At 39.3% G+C, this 18,855-nt stretch overlaps 1 protein-coding gene and 1 long non-coding RNA gene across 26 annotated transcripts in view; one reads left to right on the forward strand and one right to left on the reverse strand.

Moving 5' to 3' along the window:
- The window catches only part of LOC102156128, a 50,108-nt gene extending 37,285 nt beyond the window's left edge, over positions 1-12,823 (forward strand). For 4 of the 7 annotated variants that reach the window (XR_005379722.1, XR_005379725.1, XR_005379729.1 and 1 more), the window contains one exon: positions 8,590-12,738. This is a non-coding gene — a long non-coding RNA (uncharacterized LOC102156128). Of the gene's footprint in view, positions 1-8,589; positions 12,739-12,762 lie in introns of those variants that run through there. The other 3 variants (XR_005379724.1, XR_005379727.1, XR_005379726.1) reach the window with 3 other exon arrangements.
- The window catches only part of LOC102156193 (maestro heat-like repeat-containing protein family member 1), a 74,841-nt gene that overhangs the window by 30,951 nt on the left and 25,035 nt on the right, over positions 1-18,855 (reverse strand). For 17 of the 19 annotated variants that reach the window (XR_005379720.1, XM_038576424.1, XM_038576422.1 and 14 more), the window contains 8 exons: positions 18,208-18,312; positions 12,168-12,284; positions 9,833-9,955; positions 9,341-9,493; positions 8,684-8,806; positions 8,244-8,323; positions 7,327-7,462; positions 6,162-6,251 (listed from right to left, as the gene is read on the reverse strand). Coding sequence is in view for 18 of the 19 variants with exons in the window: in XM_038576424.1 (XP_038432352.1) it covers positions 6,162-6,251; positions 7,327-7,462; positions 8,244-8,323; positions 8,684-8,806; positions 9,341-9,493; positions 9,833-9,955; positions 12,168-12,284; positions 18,208-18,312 (927 nt within the window). In the remaining variant the exon portion in view is untranslated. The remainder of the gene's footprint in view (positions 1-6,161; positions 6,252-7,326; positions 7,463-8,243; positions 8,324-8,683; positions 8,807-9,340; positions 9,494-9,832; positions 9,956-12,167; positions 12,285-18,207; positions 18,313-18,855) is intronic. The other 2 variants (XM_038576420.1, XM_038576419.1) reach the window with 2 other exon arrangements.

Raw genomic sequence — 18,855 nt, forward strand, 5'->3', positions numbered from 1 at the left:
TAAAACCTGGAATTTAAACATTAGTAGGCTTGGCTTTGGTAGAGCTGAGAGGGTGCTCTTAAAAAGACAGCCCAATAAACAAGTGCAAATGCTTGGTTTGATTCAACCAAGCCCCAGGTGGCCTCAGACTGGTGTATTAACCACACAGGGACTAAACCCTGCCCACAACAGGCAAATGCCCATCTGCCATTACAGAGGACTGGATTGAAGGCAAAAGCAACTTAGCCAGAACAGCAGGGTGCACACATTACACACAGAAGATGCCTCTGAAGCACCAGGTTCTGGTGAATAGGTGATGCTGCACTGCAGGGCACTATAGGACCTCTTCTTCATAAGGCCATTATATTCAAGAGCAGAGGACATAGTTGACTTTCCTAACACACAGAAACAGACATAGCAAGTTATACAAAATGAGGAGACAGATATGTCCCAAATGAAAGAGCAGGAAATAATCACAGCAAGAGATCCAAGTGAAATGGAGATAAGTAATATGCCTGATAGAGAATTTCAAGTAATGTTCATAAAGATACTCACTAGACTTGAGAAAAGAGTGGAGATTATCAGTGAGACCCTTAACAAAAAATAATTATTTAGAGATGAAAACACAATAGATGAAATAAAAAAATACACTAGATGGAATAAATAGCAGGTAGAGGAAACAGAAGAACGAATCAGTGACCTGGAGGACAGAGTAATGAAAAGTAATCATGATAAGCTGGTGAAAGAAAAAAAATTATACACAATGAAAACAGACTAAGGGAACTCTGTGATAACATCCAGTGTAATAACATGTGCATTATAATGATCTCAGAAGGAGAAGAGAGAGAAAAAGAGGCAGAACATTTCTTTAACTAAATAATAGCTGAAATTTTACCAAATCTGAGGAAGGAAACAGAAATCCAGATTTAGGAGGCACAGAGATCCCTCAATTAAATCAACCCAAGGACATCTGCACCAAGATACATAGTAGTTAAAATGGCAAAAGTAGTGATAAAGAGAGAATTTTTAAAACAGCAACAGAAACATTACATATAAGGGAAATATCATAAGGCTATCAGCAGATTTTTTTAGCAGAAACTTTGCAGGCCAGAAGAGAGTGGTATGATAGATTCAAAATGCTGAAAGGAAAAAATCTGCAGCCAAGAATACTCTATACAGCAAGGCTAACATTCAGAAAGAGAAAAAGAGATAGACAAATAAAAGTTAAATGAATTCATGATCCCTAAACCAGCCCAACAAGAAATGTTAAAGGAGAGTCTTTAAGTAGAAAAGGAAAGACCACATAGAAGAGCAAGAAAAGTAGGAAACACAAAAGCAGTAAAAATAAATGTATCTGAGGGGGAAAAAGTATGTCTGTAAAAATCAGTCAAGGGACTCACAAAATAAAAGAATATAAAGTATGACATCATATACCTAAAATATGATGGAGGAGAGGAGTAAAGAATGGGTTCAAACTTTTGCAACCCTCAATATAGACTGCTATATGCAGAAGATGTTATATACAAACCTAATGGTAACCACAAATCAAAAACCAGTAATAGATATGCAAAAATAAGGAAAAATAAATCCAAGTATATCATGAAAAAAAGCCAACTTATTGTGAGAAGAAAGCAAAAGAAGAAAAGAACAGAGAAGAACCACAAAAACAACCATAAAACAAGTAACAAAATGACAATAAGTACATAATGATCAATAATTCCTTTGAATGTAAATGGACTAAATTCTACAATCAAAGCATAGGGTGATGGAATGGTTAAAAAACAAGACCCGCGCTACCTGGGTGGCTCAGCAGTTTAGCGCCGCCTTTGGCCCAGGGCATGATCCTGGAGACCCTGGATCGAGTCCCGCATCGGGCTCCCTGCATGGAGCCTGCTTCTCCCTCTGCCTGTGTCTCTGCCTCTCATGAATGAATGAATGAATGAATGAATGAATAAAATCTTAAAAAAACAAACAAACAAGATTCATCTATATGCTGCCTATAGGAGACTCATTTCAGACCTAAAGACACATACAGATTGAAAGTGAAAGAATGGAGAAACATTTATCATGCAAATTGGTGTGAAAAGAAAGCCAGAGTAGCAATACTTATATTGCACAAAATAGACTTTAAAACAAAGACTGTAACAAGAGGCCAAGGAAGGACACTACATAATCATAAAGAGGACAATCCAACAAGAGGATATAACAATTGTAACATTTATGCACCCGGCATGGGAGCACCAAAATATGTAAAACAGATAGAGGAAGTAATCACTAGAAATACAGTAATAGTAAGGGACTTTAACATCCCACTTACATCAATGAACACATCACCCAAACCCAAAATCAACAAGGAAACAGTGGCTTTGAATGACATATTGGACCAGATGGGTTTGACAGACATATTCAGAACATTTTATCCTAAAACACCAGAATACACATTCTTTTCAAGTGTACATGAAACCTTCCCCAGAATAGATAACATTAGGCCACAAAACAAGTCTCAACAAATTAAAAAAAGATTGCAGTCATACCATTCATCTTTTCTGACCACAATACTATGAAACTAGAAATCAAAATCAACCTCAAGATAAAATCTGGAAAGAGCACAAATACATGGTGGTTAAATAACATGCTACTAAACAATGAATGGGTCAACCAAGAAATCAAAGAAGAAATCAGAAAACAGAAATGAAAATGAAAACACAATGGTCCAGAATCTCTGAGATGCAGCAAAAGCTATTCTAAGAAGGAAATTTATAGCAATACAGACCTACCTCAAGAAGCAAGAAAAATCTAAAATAAATGACCTAAACCAGCTAGAAAAAGAATAACAAACAAAACCCCAAACCAGTATAGGGAAGGAAATGATAAAGATTAGAGCAGAAATAAATGAAATAGAAACAAAAGACAATAGAACAGATCAATGAAACTAGGGGTTAGCTTTTGACGAGATCAATAAAACTGATAAACTTTTAACCAGACTCATCAAAATAAAAACTTTTTTTTTTTTTTTTGGTTAAAAAAGTTTTTAAAGAAAGGGGACTCAAACAAAATCAGAAATGAAAGAGGAGAAATAACAACCAACACCACAGAAATACAAAGGATTATAAAAAATACTATGAAACATTATATGCTAACAAATTGGACAACCTAGAAGAAATGGATAAATTCCTAGAAGTTATATTCCATATAACCTCCCAAAACTGAATCAGGAAGAAATAAAAAATTTGAACAGACCAATTACCAGGAATGATATTGAACCAGTAATAAAAAAAAAAAAAACTCCCAAGAAATGAAAGTCCAGGACCAGATGGCTTCACAGGTGAATTCTACCAAACATTTAAAGAAACTATTCCAAAAAATAGAAGAGGGAGGAAAACTTTCAAACTGATTCCATGAAGCCAGCATTACCCTGATACCAAAACCAGATAAGGACACTACAGAGAGAGAGAGAGAGAGAGAGAGAGAGAACTACAGGCCAATATCTCTGAACATAGATGTAAAGATCTTCAACATATATTAGCAAACTGAATCAAACAATACATTTAAAAAATCATTCACCATGATCAAATGGGATTTATTTCTGGGATACAGGGGTGGTTCAATATTTGAAAATTAATCAACATGATACATCACATCAATAAGAAAAAGGATAAAAACCATATGATCATTTCAATAGATGCAGACAAAGCATTTGACAAAGTTCAACATCCATTCATCATAAAAAAAAAAAAAACCTCCACAAAGGAGATTTAGAGAGAACGTATGTCAATATAATAAAGACCATATATGAAAAACCCACACCTAATATCATACTCAATGGTGAAAAATAATGAGAGCTTTTCCCTTAAGCTCAGGAACATACTTATGTTCACTCTCACTACTTTTACTCAACATATTACTGGAAGTCATAGTCACAGCTATCAGACAAGAAAAAGGAATAAAAGGTCAGTAAGGAAGAAGTAAAGCTTTCACTATTTGCAGATGACATGATACCATATATAGAAAACCCAAAAGACTTTGCCAAAAAAGAAAACTGCTAGAATTAATAAATGCATTCAGTGTGATTGCAGGATATAAAAATCAATGTACAGAAATCAGTTGCATTTCTATACACTAATAACAAAGCATCAGAAAGAGAAATTAATGGGCAGCCCGGGTGGCTCAGCAGTTTAGCGCCGCCTTCAGCCCAGGGTATGATCCTGGATACCTGGGATCAAGTCCCACATCAGGTTCCCAGAATGGAGCCTCCTTCTCCCTCTGTGTCTCTGACTCTCTCTCTCTTTCAAGAATAAATAAATAAAATCTTTTTTTAAAAAAGAAAGAGAAATTAAGAAAACAGTTTAATTTATAATTGCACCAAAAATAATAAAATACCTAGAAATAAACTTAACCAAAGAGATGAAAGAATTGAACTCTGAAAACTATAAAACACTGATGAAAGAAATTGGAATAACACAGACAAATGGAAAAATATTCCATGCTCATGGATCGGAAGAACCAATATTGTTAAAATGTCCATACTACCCAAAGTAATCTAAAGATTTAATGCAATCCCTATCAAAATGTCAGCAGCATTTGTCACAGGACTAAAACAAGAATCCTAAAATTTGTATCCATACAAATCCATACCACAAAAGACCCCAAGAAGCCAAAGCAAGCTTGAAAAAGAAAAAGACTGAAGTATTGTAATTCCAGATTTCAAAGCTGGAATTATACTGCAAAGCTGTAGTTATCAAAACAACATAGTACTGGCACACAAAAAAGCCATATAGATCAATAGAACAGAATAGAAAACCCAGAAATAAACCCATAATTATACAGCAATTAATCTTTGACAAAGGAGGCAAGAATATGCAATGGGGAAAAGATAGTCTTTTCGACAAATGGTGTTGGGAAAACTGACAGCTACATGCAAAAGAATGAAACTGGACCACTTTCTTACACCATATACAAAAATAAATTCAAATGGATTAAGGACCTAAATGTGAGACCTGAAACCATAAAAATCCTAAGAGAGAGCCACAAGCAGTAATCTCTCTGATATCAGCTGTACCAATATTTTTCTAGATATGTCTTCTGAGGCAAGGGAAACAAAAGCAGAATTAAACTATTGGGATTACATCAACAAAGCAAAACAAAAACCAAGCTTCTGCACAGCAAAAGAAACAATTAACAAAACTAAAAGGCAACTTGTGGAATGAGAAAAGATATATGCAAATGATATATCCCATAAAAGGTTAGTATCCAAGATTTATAAAGAACTTCTACAACTTCACACACACACACACAAACAACTAATCCAATTAAAAATGAGAAGACATATTTGAAATCATGCAGATGGCTAAAAGACACATGAAAAGATGCTCAACATCACTCGTCATCAGAGAAATGCAAATTAAAACTACAACGAGATATCACCTCACACCTGTCAGAATGACTAAAATAAAAAATACAGGACACAAGTGTTGGTGAGGATGTAGAGCAAAGGGAATTCTTGCGTACAGTTGGTGGGAATGCAAACTGGTGCAGCCACTATGGAAAACAGTATGATGTTTCCTCAGAAAATTAAAAATAGAACTATCCTATGATCCAGTAATCACACTACTGGGTATTTACCCCCAAAATACAAAAACACTAATTTGAAAGATTATATGCACCATATATTTATTGCAGCATTATTTACAATAGCCAAATTAAGGAAGCAGCATGAGTGTCTACCGTTAGATGAATGAATAAAGAAGATATGAGATACACACACACACATATACGCATACACACATGCACACAGTGAAGTATTATTCACCTGTAAAAAAAAAAAGAATGAAATCTTGCTATTATAACAACATGGATGGATCTAGAGCATATAATACTAAGCAAAATAAGTCAAAGACAAATGCCATATGATCTCACTCATACATGGAATGGGTACTATACATACTATAAATCAAGGGACACCATGGGCTGCCAGGAAGAGGCTAAGAGAGATGTATGGAACAGATTCTCCTTCAGAGCCACCAGTAGGAACCAACCCTGCTGATACCTTGATTTGGAACTAACAGACTTTACCACCGTATGAGAATATTATTTCTGTTGTTTGAAACCACTCAATTGTGGTACTTTATTATGGCAGCCTTAGGAAACCAATACACCAATTTCAGGGGCTCCTTCCCACTGACCTCTAAGCAGTGCTGGATCCGAGAGGGCATCTCAACAATAAGTGTCTCCATTAGCCTTAGTAGAGATTGCAGGGTCTCCCTGAACAAATCCTGAGGGGAGAAGAGAGAACTCAAAGAGTTGCTGAGATGTCAACCACATCTATGCTTCTAAACTTAGCTCAGTGCTCTAGCTCTCCTAGAAAGCTTCCTTGAGAAATTCTGCTCCGCAAGTCTCCCCCTAACATTTCAAGTGCTATTTTCTCCACTATTAACTTGAACATATTCCTCTGTTGCTTTCAGCAGAGCACAAATGTCTGCCTGATGTGCAGTTTGTGCTAGTGGACTGGTAGTTCCCAGCTTGCCCCAAACATGGGCAAATCCTGTCATAATACCTTCCTTCCTTAACCATACCTATACTGAGGAAGGCCTATACTGAGGAAGGCCTCATGGGAATACAAGCAGAGTAAATCCACCTCAGCTTTCTTTTTATGTACCAGTCCTACCTTCATAACATAAATAAATGTGAACTAACAAAGAAGGACCACCAGACAGCTGATGAAAAGGCCCGAATAACTAAACAGATCAACTGACCCTAAAGAAAACTAAATTAATTCAGTAAATATGAACTTCTATTTTTAAATATTCTTATTAATATCCTCAAAAAAAAAATCAAGAGTTGTGGCATCAATAAAACAAGACCAATCAAGGTAAAGGAGTAAACAGAGAACATGAAAGAATTCCTAGGAAGTAAACATGCAAGTGCAAATTAGAAAAGTGAATTCCTCTTCCATCTCTTAAGGAAACACTGCAGGCCCTCTGGAAAGTGGATTCACCTTTCTTGCACCTGGAATGCTCTGAACTTATTTACCCATGGACCTTTAGGAAAATCACGTTTGAACCTTCCAATCTGGTCTCAATTGTACAACAGTTAAAAATGAAAGAATTGAGTGTCCACCTCTGGGCCAGAATAGTAAAGTGGTGACAGTCGTAATCAGTGAGTACTCTCAAGAAGGAAGTACATCTCGTGAGTAGTGTTCAGACTTTAAAATCTAGTAACTTCTTTGAATGATTATGTTTTTAGCAAATAAGGTGGAAGAGCCTTACATGTAACCACCAAACCTATACTTCTCATCCTCTCAAAAATAAAAGCTGAATAAAATGAGACAAACATCAAAGAGTTAATTACCACAGTGGCCTGGGCCTCCTGCAAACTGGATGCCTCCTTCTGTAAAACTTCTGTGGATGGCAGGCAGAGCACACTCTTATAGCATGTTCGGAGTAGCTCTGTTCTTTCTTCCAACTCCATAAGGGGATGGAGCTTCCTAAGATCCAAGAAGAAGTAGCAAACATGTAACCAGACATCAATGGCCAGGAAAAACAGCTGAGGAAGGGCAGAGAGAGATGGTGGAGACAGAGGGACAGGTGATAATAAGAAATTACCAGAAGAAAAAGTAACAAAAGAAGAAAAGGAGTTAACAGTAAGAAAAGTTTTAAAATGCCAGGGAGGGGCAGCTGGATGGCTCAGTTGGTTAAGCATCTGCCTTCAGCTCAGGTCATGATCCCAGGGTCCTGAGATTGGCCATACATCGGGCTCCCTGCTCCATGGGGAGCTTGCTTCTCCCTCTCCCTCTGCTGCTCCCCCTACTTGTGCTCTCTCTCTTTCTTAAATATTTAAAAAATAAAAATACCAGGAAGATGGAAAGAAAGGGACAAAGGGAAAGAGGAACTACTACAAAAGGGTACTGATATTTTGGGATGATATATCACTTTTTGGTTCCCCAAATATTTTGAGGGAACGGGGAGATGCTCAGTGATAGATATGGAAGTGTTTAGTCAGGGACAGCCCTGAAAGCAGAAGAAAGCCTGGACCAGAAGCAAGAGTAAATGTCTGTGCAGATGGGAGAAGCAGTCTCTGCCAGGTGCTCCAAAAATCCCACCCAAAAAACCTCGGCTAAAAAAAGGGGCAGACACTGTCCAGTAGATGTCTACTACGACCTGGACTTACTAGAAGCAGAAGCAGAAAATAAGAGGTAGGGACAGATCAGGGAATAAATAACTGATATTTAGCCAGAGCGAGGAAGACAGAGTGGCTAACATTGTTACCTGAAGTCAATAATGATGTTCATTGCCTTCAGCCTAATGGAGCTAGAGATGGAATTCAACGGCTCCTCCCTGATTAACTCCTGTAACACACCCATCCAATCCCCACCCCAGAGACCAACAGGTGAACACGTTTTTTCTTGCCTTCCTCCCCCTCCTCCCAACCCAGGTTGTATTCACAAGAAACCGGAACCTAGAATTTTCAGGGACTTCCAAAGACTCTGAGGGACAGCACTTCTCTCCTATTCCCCACCATACCTTCCCCACAATACTCACAGCTACTTTGAGGATGGGAAAGGGAAAATTAGGTAGAAAAAGACACTGGTAAATCTGGACTTTTATTTTCCAGGCCAAGCCTAGGAGCATTGCCAATGGAAGTTCCATGAAGACCCATCCTCCCTCCTCTGTGCATTTCCACCTCCATCCTCCTAAGTTGTACTTACCATCATGAAGGTTACAATTTCTAGTTTCTGAGGGAACTTGAATTGAAAGGCCATGGGGTGGCTGCTCAGGATGTTTGTTAGCTTGGTCAGGGCATCCAGGTACTCCAGTTTCAGGTTCTTATCCTGAACCAACCAGTATGCTCAGAGATTTCCAAGGTAGGAATGATCCTGGGGCAAGGGAAAACTACCTACACAAAAAATCTGGGAGATGAGAAGCTAAGGCATCTATAGCCTCCCCTAGGCTGAGATCCTGCATCTTCCCTCTGTGGTGTCTTTATGGGGGAAGGGGCATCCCTCTTAATAACCTGTTTCTGGAGCTCCCATCTCATATTTACTCTTAAATTAGGATAGATATAGCTAGCTTCCTTATCTCTCAAGTTATTGTCTTTTTACTCAGTAAGTTCTCCTGAAAGATATCTAGTTGGATGATAAATGAACAGGGAATGGGAAAGACTTCTTATCCTACCCTCACGGCACATGCTCTGGACAAATGGCAAAGGCAGGAAAGATATTTAGGGGCTCCCTCTTACCTCCCCTGAAGTAATTGTAATAGCTCCACTCCCTAGTTCCATTCAAGGCCAGGCATCATTTTCTTGGAGGGGAAGGGTAAAGAAGGCAGGGATGGGACACTGGAGAAGTAAAGAAAGCATGAAATACCTTTTCCATAATGCAGTTGTGGTAGTGTTGCAGGACCATGGCCAGGATGCCATCTAAATGTGTGAAGATGTCTCCCTTGCTCTCTAAAATAATCTTGCTGTAGCTTAAGTAGATGATGTTACAGACCAGCCCCCATTCCCTTCGCTGATGTTCCTGTAGGAGGAATGGAAAACTTGCCTTCTCTTCATCTTATCCTCCTTGCCTGATGGGGAAATGGATTGGCTAGATGGCACAGAAGGGAAGACAAGGTTGTGGAATGGTGAACAGCTGGGAGAAAGGTGGTACAGCTGGTGATACAAGGGCCTGAAGCTTGGGCATAAGGGAGTGTGGAAAATGGAGAAGAGGATGCAATTTCCCCACAGTTGGTCAGAGGGTAATAGAAGCATCTATAGGTGAGTCACAGGCCTCAGAGAAGTGGGGAGTCTAGGGAAATGGGGATGCCTCAGAAGGTTTTGTGTGGGAGGCTGGCAGAGCTCCCAGGAATGCCATCACCTTCATTAGTTTGAGGATGAATGATGAGTCCTTGTCAGTGAGGACAGCACTATATACTTGCAGTTGGTCCAGGACTATCTTCAGATGTTTCATGGACACGATACTGAGCGCCACAGCAATGCCCTGTAATGGGGATAGCTTCAACCTCTTGCCACAGCTAAGGGTTAGACAGGCACTCTTTGTGCTCTCCCAGAACCAGGGATTTAGAGAGAGGAGGGGAGAGAAAAAAGAAAGAAAAGAAATGGAAGGAAAATTTGGTTCCCCTGACTTGAACTACATAAATCCAGATGGAGAACAAACCATCCTTGCAAGAAGTAATTCTAGAAGCAAATTACAAGAAACAGACCCTTAATTATAGAGAAAAAAAATTGATGGCTACCAGAGAGGAGGTAGGTAGGGGGATAGGGGAATTAGAGGATGGGGATTAAAGAGCACATTTATGATTAAAAAAAAAAAAAACAACCTCTAAAAGATAGATCAATAAAGACACACAGGGCTTGTCAAAATTCAAGAGTCTGATTCTTGTATTTTTCATACTAATTAACAACACCCAGAAAAGCCCTTCTAAGTATCATGGACCAGAGGAGAACCATCCCCCATAATGTTTGTGAACTGTGGGCCCTCATATGTATATGAATTAACCTATGAATTCAGTAGAGGTTTCTTTGGTGCCTAATGCATGGGGGAAAAGCAAATTATCCTAGAGTCACAGATTTGCAAAATTTTAGGATTATCATATGGAACACTGCAGGATAAAGAATACTTATAGGCACTAGTAATTCAGAGAAGGGTTGTGAGGAGGGAACAGAAGGGAAGAGCAAATCCAAGGCATATTATCAACAGAACTGGATGGATGATCAGAGGAAATGGAAGAGAGAAGACAATGCCAATATTTCTAACCCAGGAGAACAGGAAACAGCAGTAACCGACTAAAATGGGCAGGTGGAAAGGTGTCCTGTCTAGAGTTGGGGAGAGAGAAAGGAAGGAGTTCCTGCATGTGTCTTGTGGGACGTAGTGGAAGGACAACTAAATGAAAAATGCTGTCATGGGGACAGATGACTGAGTGGGTGCCAAGAGCAAGGGAAGCTTGGGGATTCTATAGCTCTCACTGGAAACAGTCTAATTAAGTTCTTGCTCCTGAGTCTTGTCTTGGGATATCATGTCATGTGGGAATGCCCACTTCCCTCCTTCTCCTAATCTAGATCCAACTAGCCCAAGTCCCTACCACCACACGCAGCCACTTTATGTGTCTGTGACCACTCATGTTGCCTTTAGTAAGGCTATTTTGTGTAGTCAGCTATTTTCTTCCTATACATGTCTGTCTCCTCAATGATTCTGTTTGCATCTTGGGCTTGGTAGTCATGATGGTGATGGATGCTCTGAGAATCTGGGAGGGAAGGGGTATTGAAGAGGTGATGCCTGAGAGCATGGGCACCAATTCTATCAGTAAGCAACACATAGAGAGTGCTTGTGTGCCAGGCATTGTTCTAGGAGCTTTTACATTTTTAATCCTGAAAGTCATCCTATAACACAGATTCCATGGTATTCCCACCAAAAATACATCATCTAAGCCTAATCATGAGGAAATATGAGACAAACCAAAAATGAGCTACATTCTACAAAATAAATGGTCCATACAGTTTTAAATGTCATGATCGTGAAAAATAAAAACTGAGGAACTGTTCCAGATTAAAAATATTAAAGATAGCCTGGGTGGCTCAGCTGTTGAGCGTCTGCCTTCAGCTCAGGTCGTGATCCTGGAGTTCCGGTATTGAGTCCTACATCCGGGTCCCTGCATGGAGCCTGCTTTTCCTCCCTCTGCCTGTGTCTCTGCCTCTCTCTGTGTCTCTCATGAATAAATAAATAAAACCTTTAAAGAATATATTAAAGATAAATGATAACTAAATGCATTATTTGATTCTAAATTAGATCCCACACCAGAGGGAAAAAAATGTTTTTCTTTTGCTGTAAAAAAACAATGGTAGGGCATTTGGCCATTTTCTGATTAGGTCTATAAATTAGATAATAGTACAATAGCAATATTCATGTCCTAATTTTGACCACTGTGTTCTGATTATGTAAGAGAATATCATTATTTTTAGGCAGTATACCCTAAAGTATTTAGGGGTAAATGTGCATCATGACTGCAACTTCCTAAAATGATTCAAAACATAAAATAATAATAATAAATAACTTGTCCAAGGGCACACTAAAAGTGGCAGAGCTGGAATTCCAACCCAGATTGTCTAGCTTGCCAGGTCTCAGCTTTTAACTACTTTGTCATCCTGTGTCTTAAAGGAAAAATGTTTCTCCTTTGCCAGTTCTTCCACTTCACCTCCCTCTCCTGCAGCTCTTCGTGGACAGTTTGTAGGATGGAAGAGATCATCATCTTTATCAGTTTCATATTCCTTGAGGTCCGCAGGGTGAATCCAAAGAATTTATATAGAAAAGCCTAGGAGAAGTGAAAGTGCAGGGTCATGCATAGCTTGGAATGGAGTTAAGGTAGCTTGGGGGATAGCCATTTCCCAAACTTGTTTGAAACTTCAGCCAGCACCTTCCTCACTGCCCCATCCTCCACACTGGACCTCCTATTCTCTGGGAAAATCCGGATAAGGCAGTAATCCTACAGAGCATGGGCTCAGTAGGCAAAGGAACCACCATTGCATCCCTGAAGCTAGAGGTAAGAGAAAGCTGTATTTCTAATTTCTCAGCCTTTTAGGATATGGATCATCCCTTTAGGAACTCACTCTGATCCCCATATTTCTCATTTCTAGCTAGGAAATAAGTTCCTTACATCAGTGTTTTATAGCTTTCAGAGAACAGATCTTTCACCTCCTTGGTTAAATTTATTCCTAGGTATTTTATTTTTCTTGCAATTGTAAGTGAGATTATTTTCTTTTTTTTTAATTTTCTTTATTTATTTATGATAGGCACACAGTGAGAGAGAGAGACAGAGAGTCAGAGACACAGGCAGAGGGAGAAGCAGGCTCCATGCACCGGGAGCCCGACGTGGGATTTGATCCCGGGTCTCCAGGATCGCGCCCCGGGCCAAAGGCAGGCGCTAAACAGCTGCGCCACCCAGGGATCCCAAGATTATTTTCTTAATTTCTCTTTCTGATGTTTCATTAAGTGAAAAGAAATGCCACATATTTCTGTATATTAATTCTGTATCCTTTACTGAATTCATTTGTCAGTTCAAGTAAATGTTTTGGTGGAGTCTTTAGGATTTTCTATACATAAGATCATGTCATCTGCAAATAATGAAAGTTTTGCTTCTTCCTTGCCCACTTGGATGGCTTTCATTTCTTTTTCTTGTCTGATTGCTGTGGCTAGGACTTCCAGCACTACGTTGAATAAAAGCGGTGAGAGTGGATATCCTTGTTTTTGGTTTTAGGGGAAAAGCTCTCAGTTTTTCACCATTGAGTATGATGTTAGCCATCATATATCATATATGGTTTGTCTTATGTTGAAATATGTTCTTTCTAAATTTACTTTGAGAGTTTTTATCATGAATGGATGTTGTACTTTGTCAAATGCTTTGTCTGCATCTATTGAGATGATTGTATGGTTTTTATCCTTTCTCTTATTAATGTGAAACATCATGTTGATGGATTTGTGAATATTGAACCACCCTTGCATCCCTGGAATAAATATCACTTGATCATGGTGAATGATTTTGGATTCTGTTTGCTAACATTTTTCTAAGCATTTTTGCATCTGTGTTCATCAGAGATATTGGCCTGTGGTTTTCTTTTTCTATAATGCCCTTAGCTAATTTTGGTATCATGGTAATGGCACAAATATGCAAAGATATTCTATGCTCATGGATCCGAAGAACCAATATTGTTAAAATGTCCATATTAGCCAAAGTAGTCTACAAACTTAATACAACCCCCATCAAAATACTAACAGCATTTGTCACAGAACTAGAACAACCCTAAAATTTGTATAGAATCACACACAAAAAAAGCAGACAAACAAAAAAAAGAATTAGCCAAAGCAATTTTGAAAAAGAACAAAGTGGGAAGTATCACAATCCCAGATTTCAAACTTTACTATAAAGCTGTAGTGATCAAAACAGTATGGTACTGGCACAAAAATAGGCACATAAACCAATAAAACAGAATAGGGAGTCCAGAAACAAACCCACATTTTTATGGTCAATTAATCTATGACAAACGAGTCAAGAATATACAATGGGAAAAAGACAGTCTTTTCAACAAATGATGTTGGGAAAACTGGATAGCTAATGCACAAGAATGAAACTGAACCACTTTCTTTTTTTTTAAATATTTTTATTTATTTATTCATGAGAGACACAGAGAGACAGAGAGAGAAGCAGGCTCCATGAAGGGAGCCTGATGTGGGACTAGATCCTGAGACTCCAGGACCATGCCCTGGGCTGAAGGCGGCGCTTAACCTCTGAGCCATCCAGGGAATCCCCTGAACCACTTTCTTATACCATACACAGAAATAAACTCAAAGTGGATTTAAGACATAAATGTAAGATTTGGAACCATAAAATTCCTGAAAGGAAACACAGGCAGTAATTTCTTTGACATCAGCCATAGAAACATTTCTCTAGATATGTCTCCTCAGGCAAGGTAAACAAAAGCAAAATTAAATTATTGGGACCACGCCAAAATAAAAATCTGCACAGTGAAGGAAACCATCAACAAAACAAAAATGTAACCTATTGAATGGGAGAAGATATTTACAAATGATATATTTGATAAGGAGTTAATATCCAAAGTATATTAAAAATTGATATAACTCAACACCAAAAAAGCAAATAATCCAATTAAAAATGGTCAAAGGACCTAAATAGATATCTTTTCAAAGAAGACATATATATGGTGGGTAAACACATGAAAATATGACCAACAGCCAAATTGAACTCCAATTAAAAAAAATTTTAAAAAGATGACCAACATCATTAATTATCAGGGAAATGCAAATCAAAACCACAATGAGACACATCTTACATGTGTCAGAATGCTAAAATCAAAAACACAAGAAATAACAAGAGTTTATAGGGATGGGGAGGAAAAGGAATCCTTGTGCACTGTTGGTCGGAATTCAAACTGGTGTAACCGCTGTGGAAAACAGTATGGACATTCGTCAAAAAATTAAAGATAGACTAACCCTATAATCCAGCAATCCCACTACTCACTTGTCTTTAAGCAGGATAGACTCTGTAATGTGGTATTTACCCAAAGAAAATGAATTCGCTAATTCAAAAAGATATATTCCCCCTAATGTTGATTGCAGAATTATTTATAATAGCCAAGATATGGGAGCAACCCAATCCATTGATAGATGAATGGATAAAGATGTGGAATGGGGTATTATGCAGCCTTGAAAAGAATGAAATTGGGAACCCCGGGGGGGCTCAGCGGTTTAGCACTGCCTTCAGCATAGGGCCTGATACTGGAGTTCCTGAATTGAGTCGCACATCAGGTTCCCTGCATGGAGACTGCTTCTCCTTCTGCCTGTGTCTCTGCCTCTCTCTCTCTCTCTCTCTCTCTCTCTCTGTCTCTCATGAATAAACAAATAAAAATCTTAAAAAAAAAAAAAAGAAAGAAAGAAAGAAAAGAATGAAATCTTGCCATTTGCAACCACATGGATGGACCTAGAGGGTATAATGCCAAGTGAAATAGAGAAAAACAAATACCATATGATTTCACTCACATGCAGAATTTCAGAAATGAAACCCAAATGAACATAGAAAAAAGAGACCAACAAAATATAGACTCTTAAATACAGAGAACAAACTGATGGTTGCCAGAGGGGAGGTGGGTGGGGGGACTTAAGAGTGAACTTATCTTGATGAGCACTGAGAGATGCATAGAATTATAGAATCACTATATTGTACACCTGAAACTAAAATAACACTATATGTTGGTTATACTTGAAAAAAAAAGTAATTAAAAAAATAAAAGGTAAATTTTAATAACACAGCTTCACTTGAAAAAATTAACATTAGAAACAGTTCCTTAAATTTGCATAATTTTAAAATTAAAATAGCATAATCAAAAAAGTATTTTTATGTAATCTTTATCTCTCCCTCTTCTGAATTTCAGTAACCTTTATCCTTGTTACTATGCCTTGCCCTGTCTACCTTGTAATATCCATATTTATGTACTCAAACACTTTCCTACCTCAGGGTTTCTGCATTTCCTGTTTCCCTTGTCTGGAATCTTCCTTGGGTTCTTCAAAATGCTGTCTCACTCTCATCTTTCTGACCCTAGTTCGTTGAGCCTTTTGTAACCAACTAAACTCCTCTCTAGTTCACCGTCCTGCCTCTCTTGTTCAAAGCTTTATCACAATCACTAGTCATCTTGTTTATGTGTTTGTTAGTTCTTAACTTGACCCAATCTCTTATCTACAATGAGAATAAAGCTCAGGAGCAATGTATGTGCTGTTCATTGCTCTGCTCCAGTGCTAACACAGTAGAAAACCAGGGTATACCAGATGTTCAATGAATGTGTCAACTCTCCCCCTAGAAGCCCCTGCTGGTTGGGCACCTTTTCTTCCCCTAGTAAATGCATTGTCCAGACCAGGGGTTTCTTTCCCTTCCCTGGCTGTAGGTACCCTTGTGAGCAGTGCCCACCTGGCAGCCTTTTCAGGCCTCCTTGCCTGGAGATACTTGAGAGTTACATTCTTCTCTCTCCTATCCCTGCCCCATACTAACCATGGGAGCCTGGAGCAGTGGCAGAGAGGTGGAGGGTGGGGAGGTACAAAAGCCCCCCCCCCTTACTTGTCTTTAAGCAGGATAGACTCTGCAGTGTAGTTTCCATCCAGGTCTCCCTACATCCTTGCTCAGCCTCTCCTCTTCCTATCATCCTTCCTTTACTTAATCACAGCATCTCCTGAGAGCACCTTCTTGCTAAATCACTTGGCAAGGAATCCCACCTTAGGCTCTGCTTCTATGAAACCTAACCTAAATCACCTGCTTCTCTGCTTAGCTAGCAAATTACTGCTTAGCTGGCAGATTACTCAGCTTCCCAGACTTATTAATTCTTCTCTAGAGTGACTGATCTTCCCAGTTTGCCGAGGACTGAGACATTTCCTAGTATGCTGGACTTTCAGAGCTAAAACCGGGACAGTCTTGAGGAAACAGAGATGGTAGACCACTTTTGAGAAAGTGATCTGGCCAGCCCCCACTGGCTAAGTAAACAGCTCTTCTCTGTGCTCTTAAGCATACAGTGCACATTCCAATCCTGACACCACACTTACTATGATTGTCCACTCTCTCCTCTGTTCACTCAAGCAGACAGTGATTTCCTGAAGGCCGAGTCAGTGTCTTTTACATGAGTGCTCTGTGCCTACTCCATGCCTGCTGTGGTGTGGGCATTTAGTACATATTTTTAATAATTTAATTGATAAAATCAGAATTCCTGCTTGCTTCATTTTGCCATCTATAAAGCTTTGCACATAGCAGGTGCTTCATAAATACTTGTTAGTAATTAGAGAACTAATAATCAGTCTTCAAAATAAAGCCTCTTCCCTGGGAGATATCCCAAAGCCCAAATAAAGTGTTGCTCAGTGACAGGAAAACAAGATAAAAAATCAAGGAACCTGAATTCAGGTGCTAACTTTACCAATAATTTGCTAAAGACTCTGAATCCTCTAGATTGTGTTTCTCCATCTGTGAATAGGGACAATGAGCTTTCTTGGTTACTTGGTCTTTTGCACAGATATCTTTGTCTATCCTAACCCACTCTCCTGTGAAATAGAAGTTGTTTTTGCCACTGCACGAGTAAGGCAACTGAAATCTCACAAAGGCTAAGACACTCGACCCAGACTGCACCAGGAGCACAGGAAAAACCAGGATGTGAACAAAGCTTTCACCAGCACAGATCTTGAGCTCTGTGAGCAAAGGAGCCCCTCTTCCTCAGTCAACTCTGCAGCCCCAACATCACACACAGTCCCTAATCTGTGGTATTCCCTCAAATATTACTTTGGACTAACTTGTTTCAATCTTTTTGATCTGTCAATAATCTTTCCACTGCAACCAAGTACCAGCTCTATTATTTGACCTCTGAATTACTGGGAGGCTCAGTTAAAACAACAGATGACAAAGTTCTTGATAAAATCTAAAACTCTAAGCAAATGTAAGACATCAATATTTTTGCTGTTCCTGTGTGTCCACCAGCTCCTTGTCCTCCCCATCTCTCCATTCCCCAAGGCCCAGAAACATGTGTTGGCTTTTCTCACAAGACCTGTACTTCAAGTACATTTCTGTATTCCTTGCCCACCAAGCTCCTCGACACCACCCTTCACTCCCATTTTCCTCCTTGCAACAACCACCCCCGGCTGCATGGTATGCCCCACCTGCATACACACACACACACACACACACACACACATACCTTCTCCTCATCATCGCTGAAATAATTTATCCTCTCCAAGACAACCTTGATGAGTTGCTCCAGCCAGCTGTCATCATCAATGGCCACTAATGACTGACTTGAAAACTGAGTAAGAGGAAGGGAGAAGAGGACCACAGAGAACAGTGGCCAGGCTTTTCTGCCTCGTGCAAGTGGGTCAGAAAGAAGCAAAAGACAAGGAGAAATGGTCTGTAAATATGAAAAAACAGCTCAAGAAATGGGGAAGACCTGAAGTACCTAAGGGGGTTAGTCAGGGCTGGAGAATGGCAGTATAGTGACAATGATGGTAATGCCAACCATATGTGTGAAACCCTTTACAGTTTACAAGGCTCTCCCTCTCCTATGTTATCCTATTTAATTCTGGGAGGAATTATTTCCATTTTTCCAGATGAAGGAACTGATGCCTGCAAAGGCTAAATGACTTGCCCAAGGACACAAAGCTATGGCCCCATTCCCTTCCTCTTTCTTGACAGTAGGATTTTGAGGGTGTGGAGGGTAAGTTAAGGCTTAGGATATAGTCAAAGATCCTGATGCAGAGGCCAGGAGTCAAGGGTACCCAGAAAGAAGTCTCTTGAGTAGGGGGGTCCCTCAATCATGTCTCAGTCTCAGGGGGGTCTGGGGCCTCTTCTC

Source organism: Canis lupus, chromosome 27, assembly GCF_011100685.1.
Source record: "Canis lupus familiaris isolate Mischka breed German Shepherd chromosome 27, alternate assembly UU_Cfam_GSD_1.0, whole genome shotgun sequence".
Taxonomy (NCBI): Eukaryota; Metazoa; Chordata; class Mammalia; order Carnivora; family Canidae; genus Canis; species Canis lupus.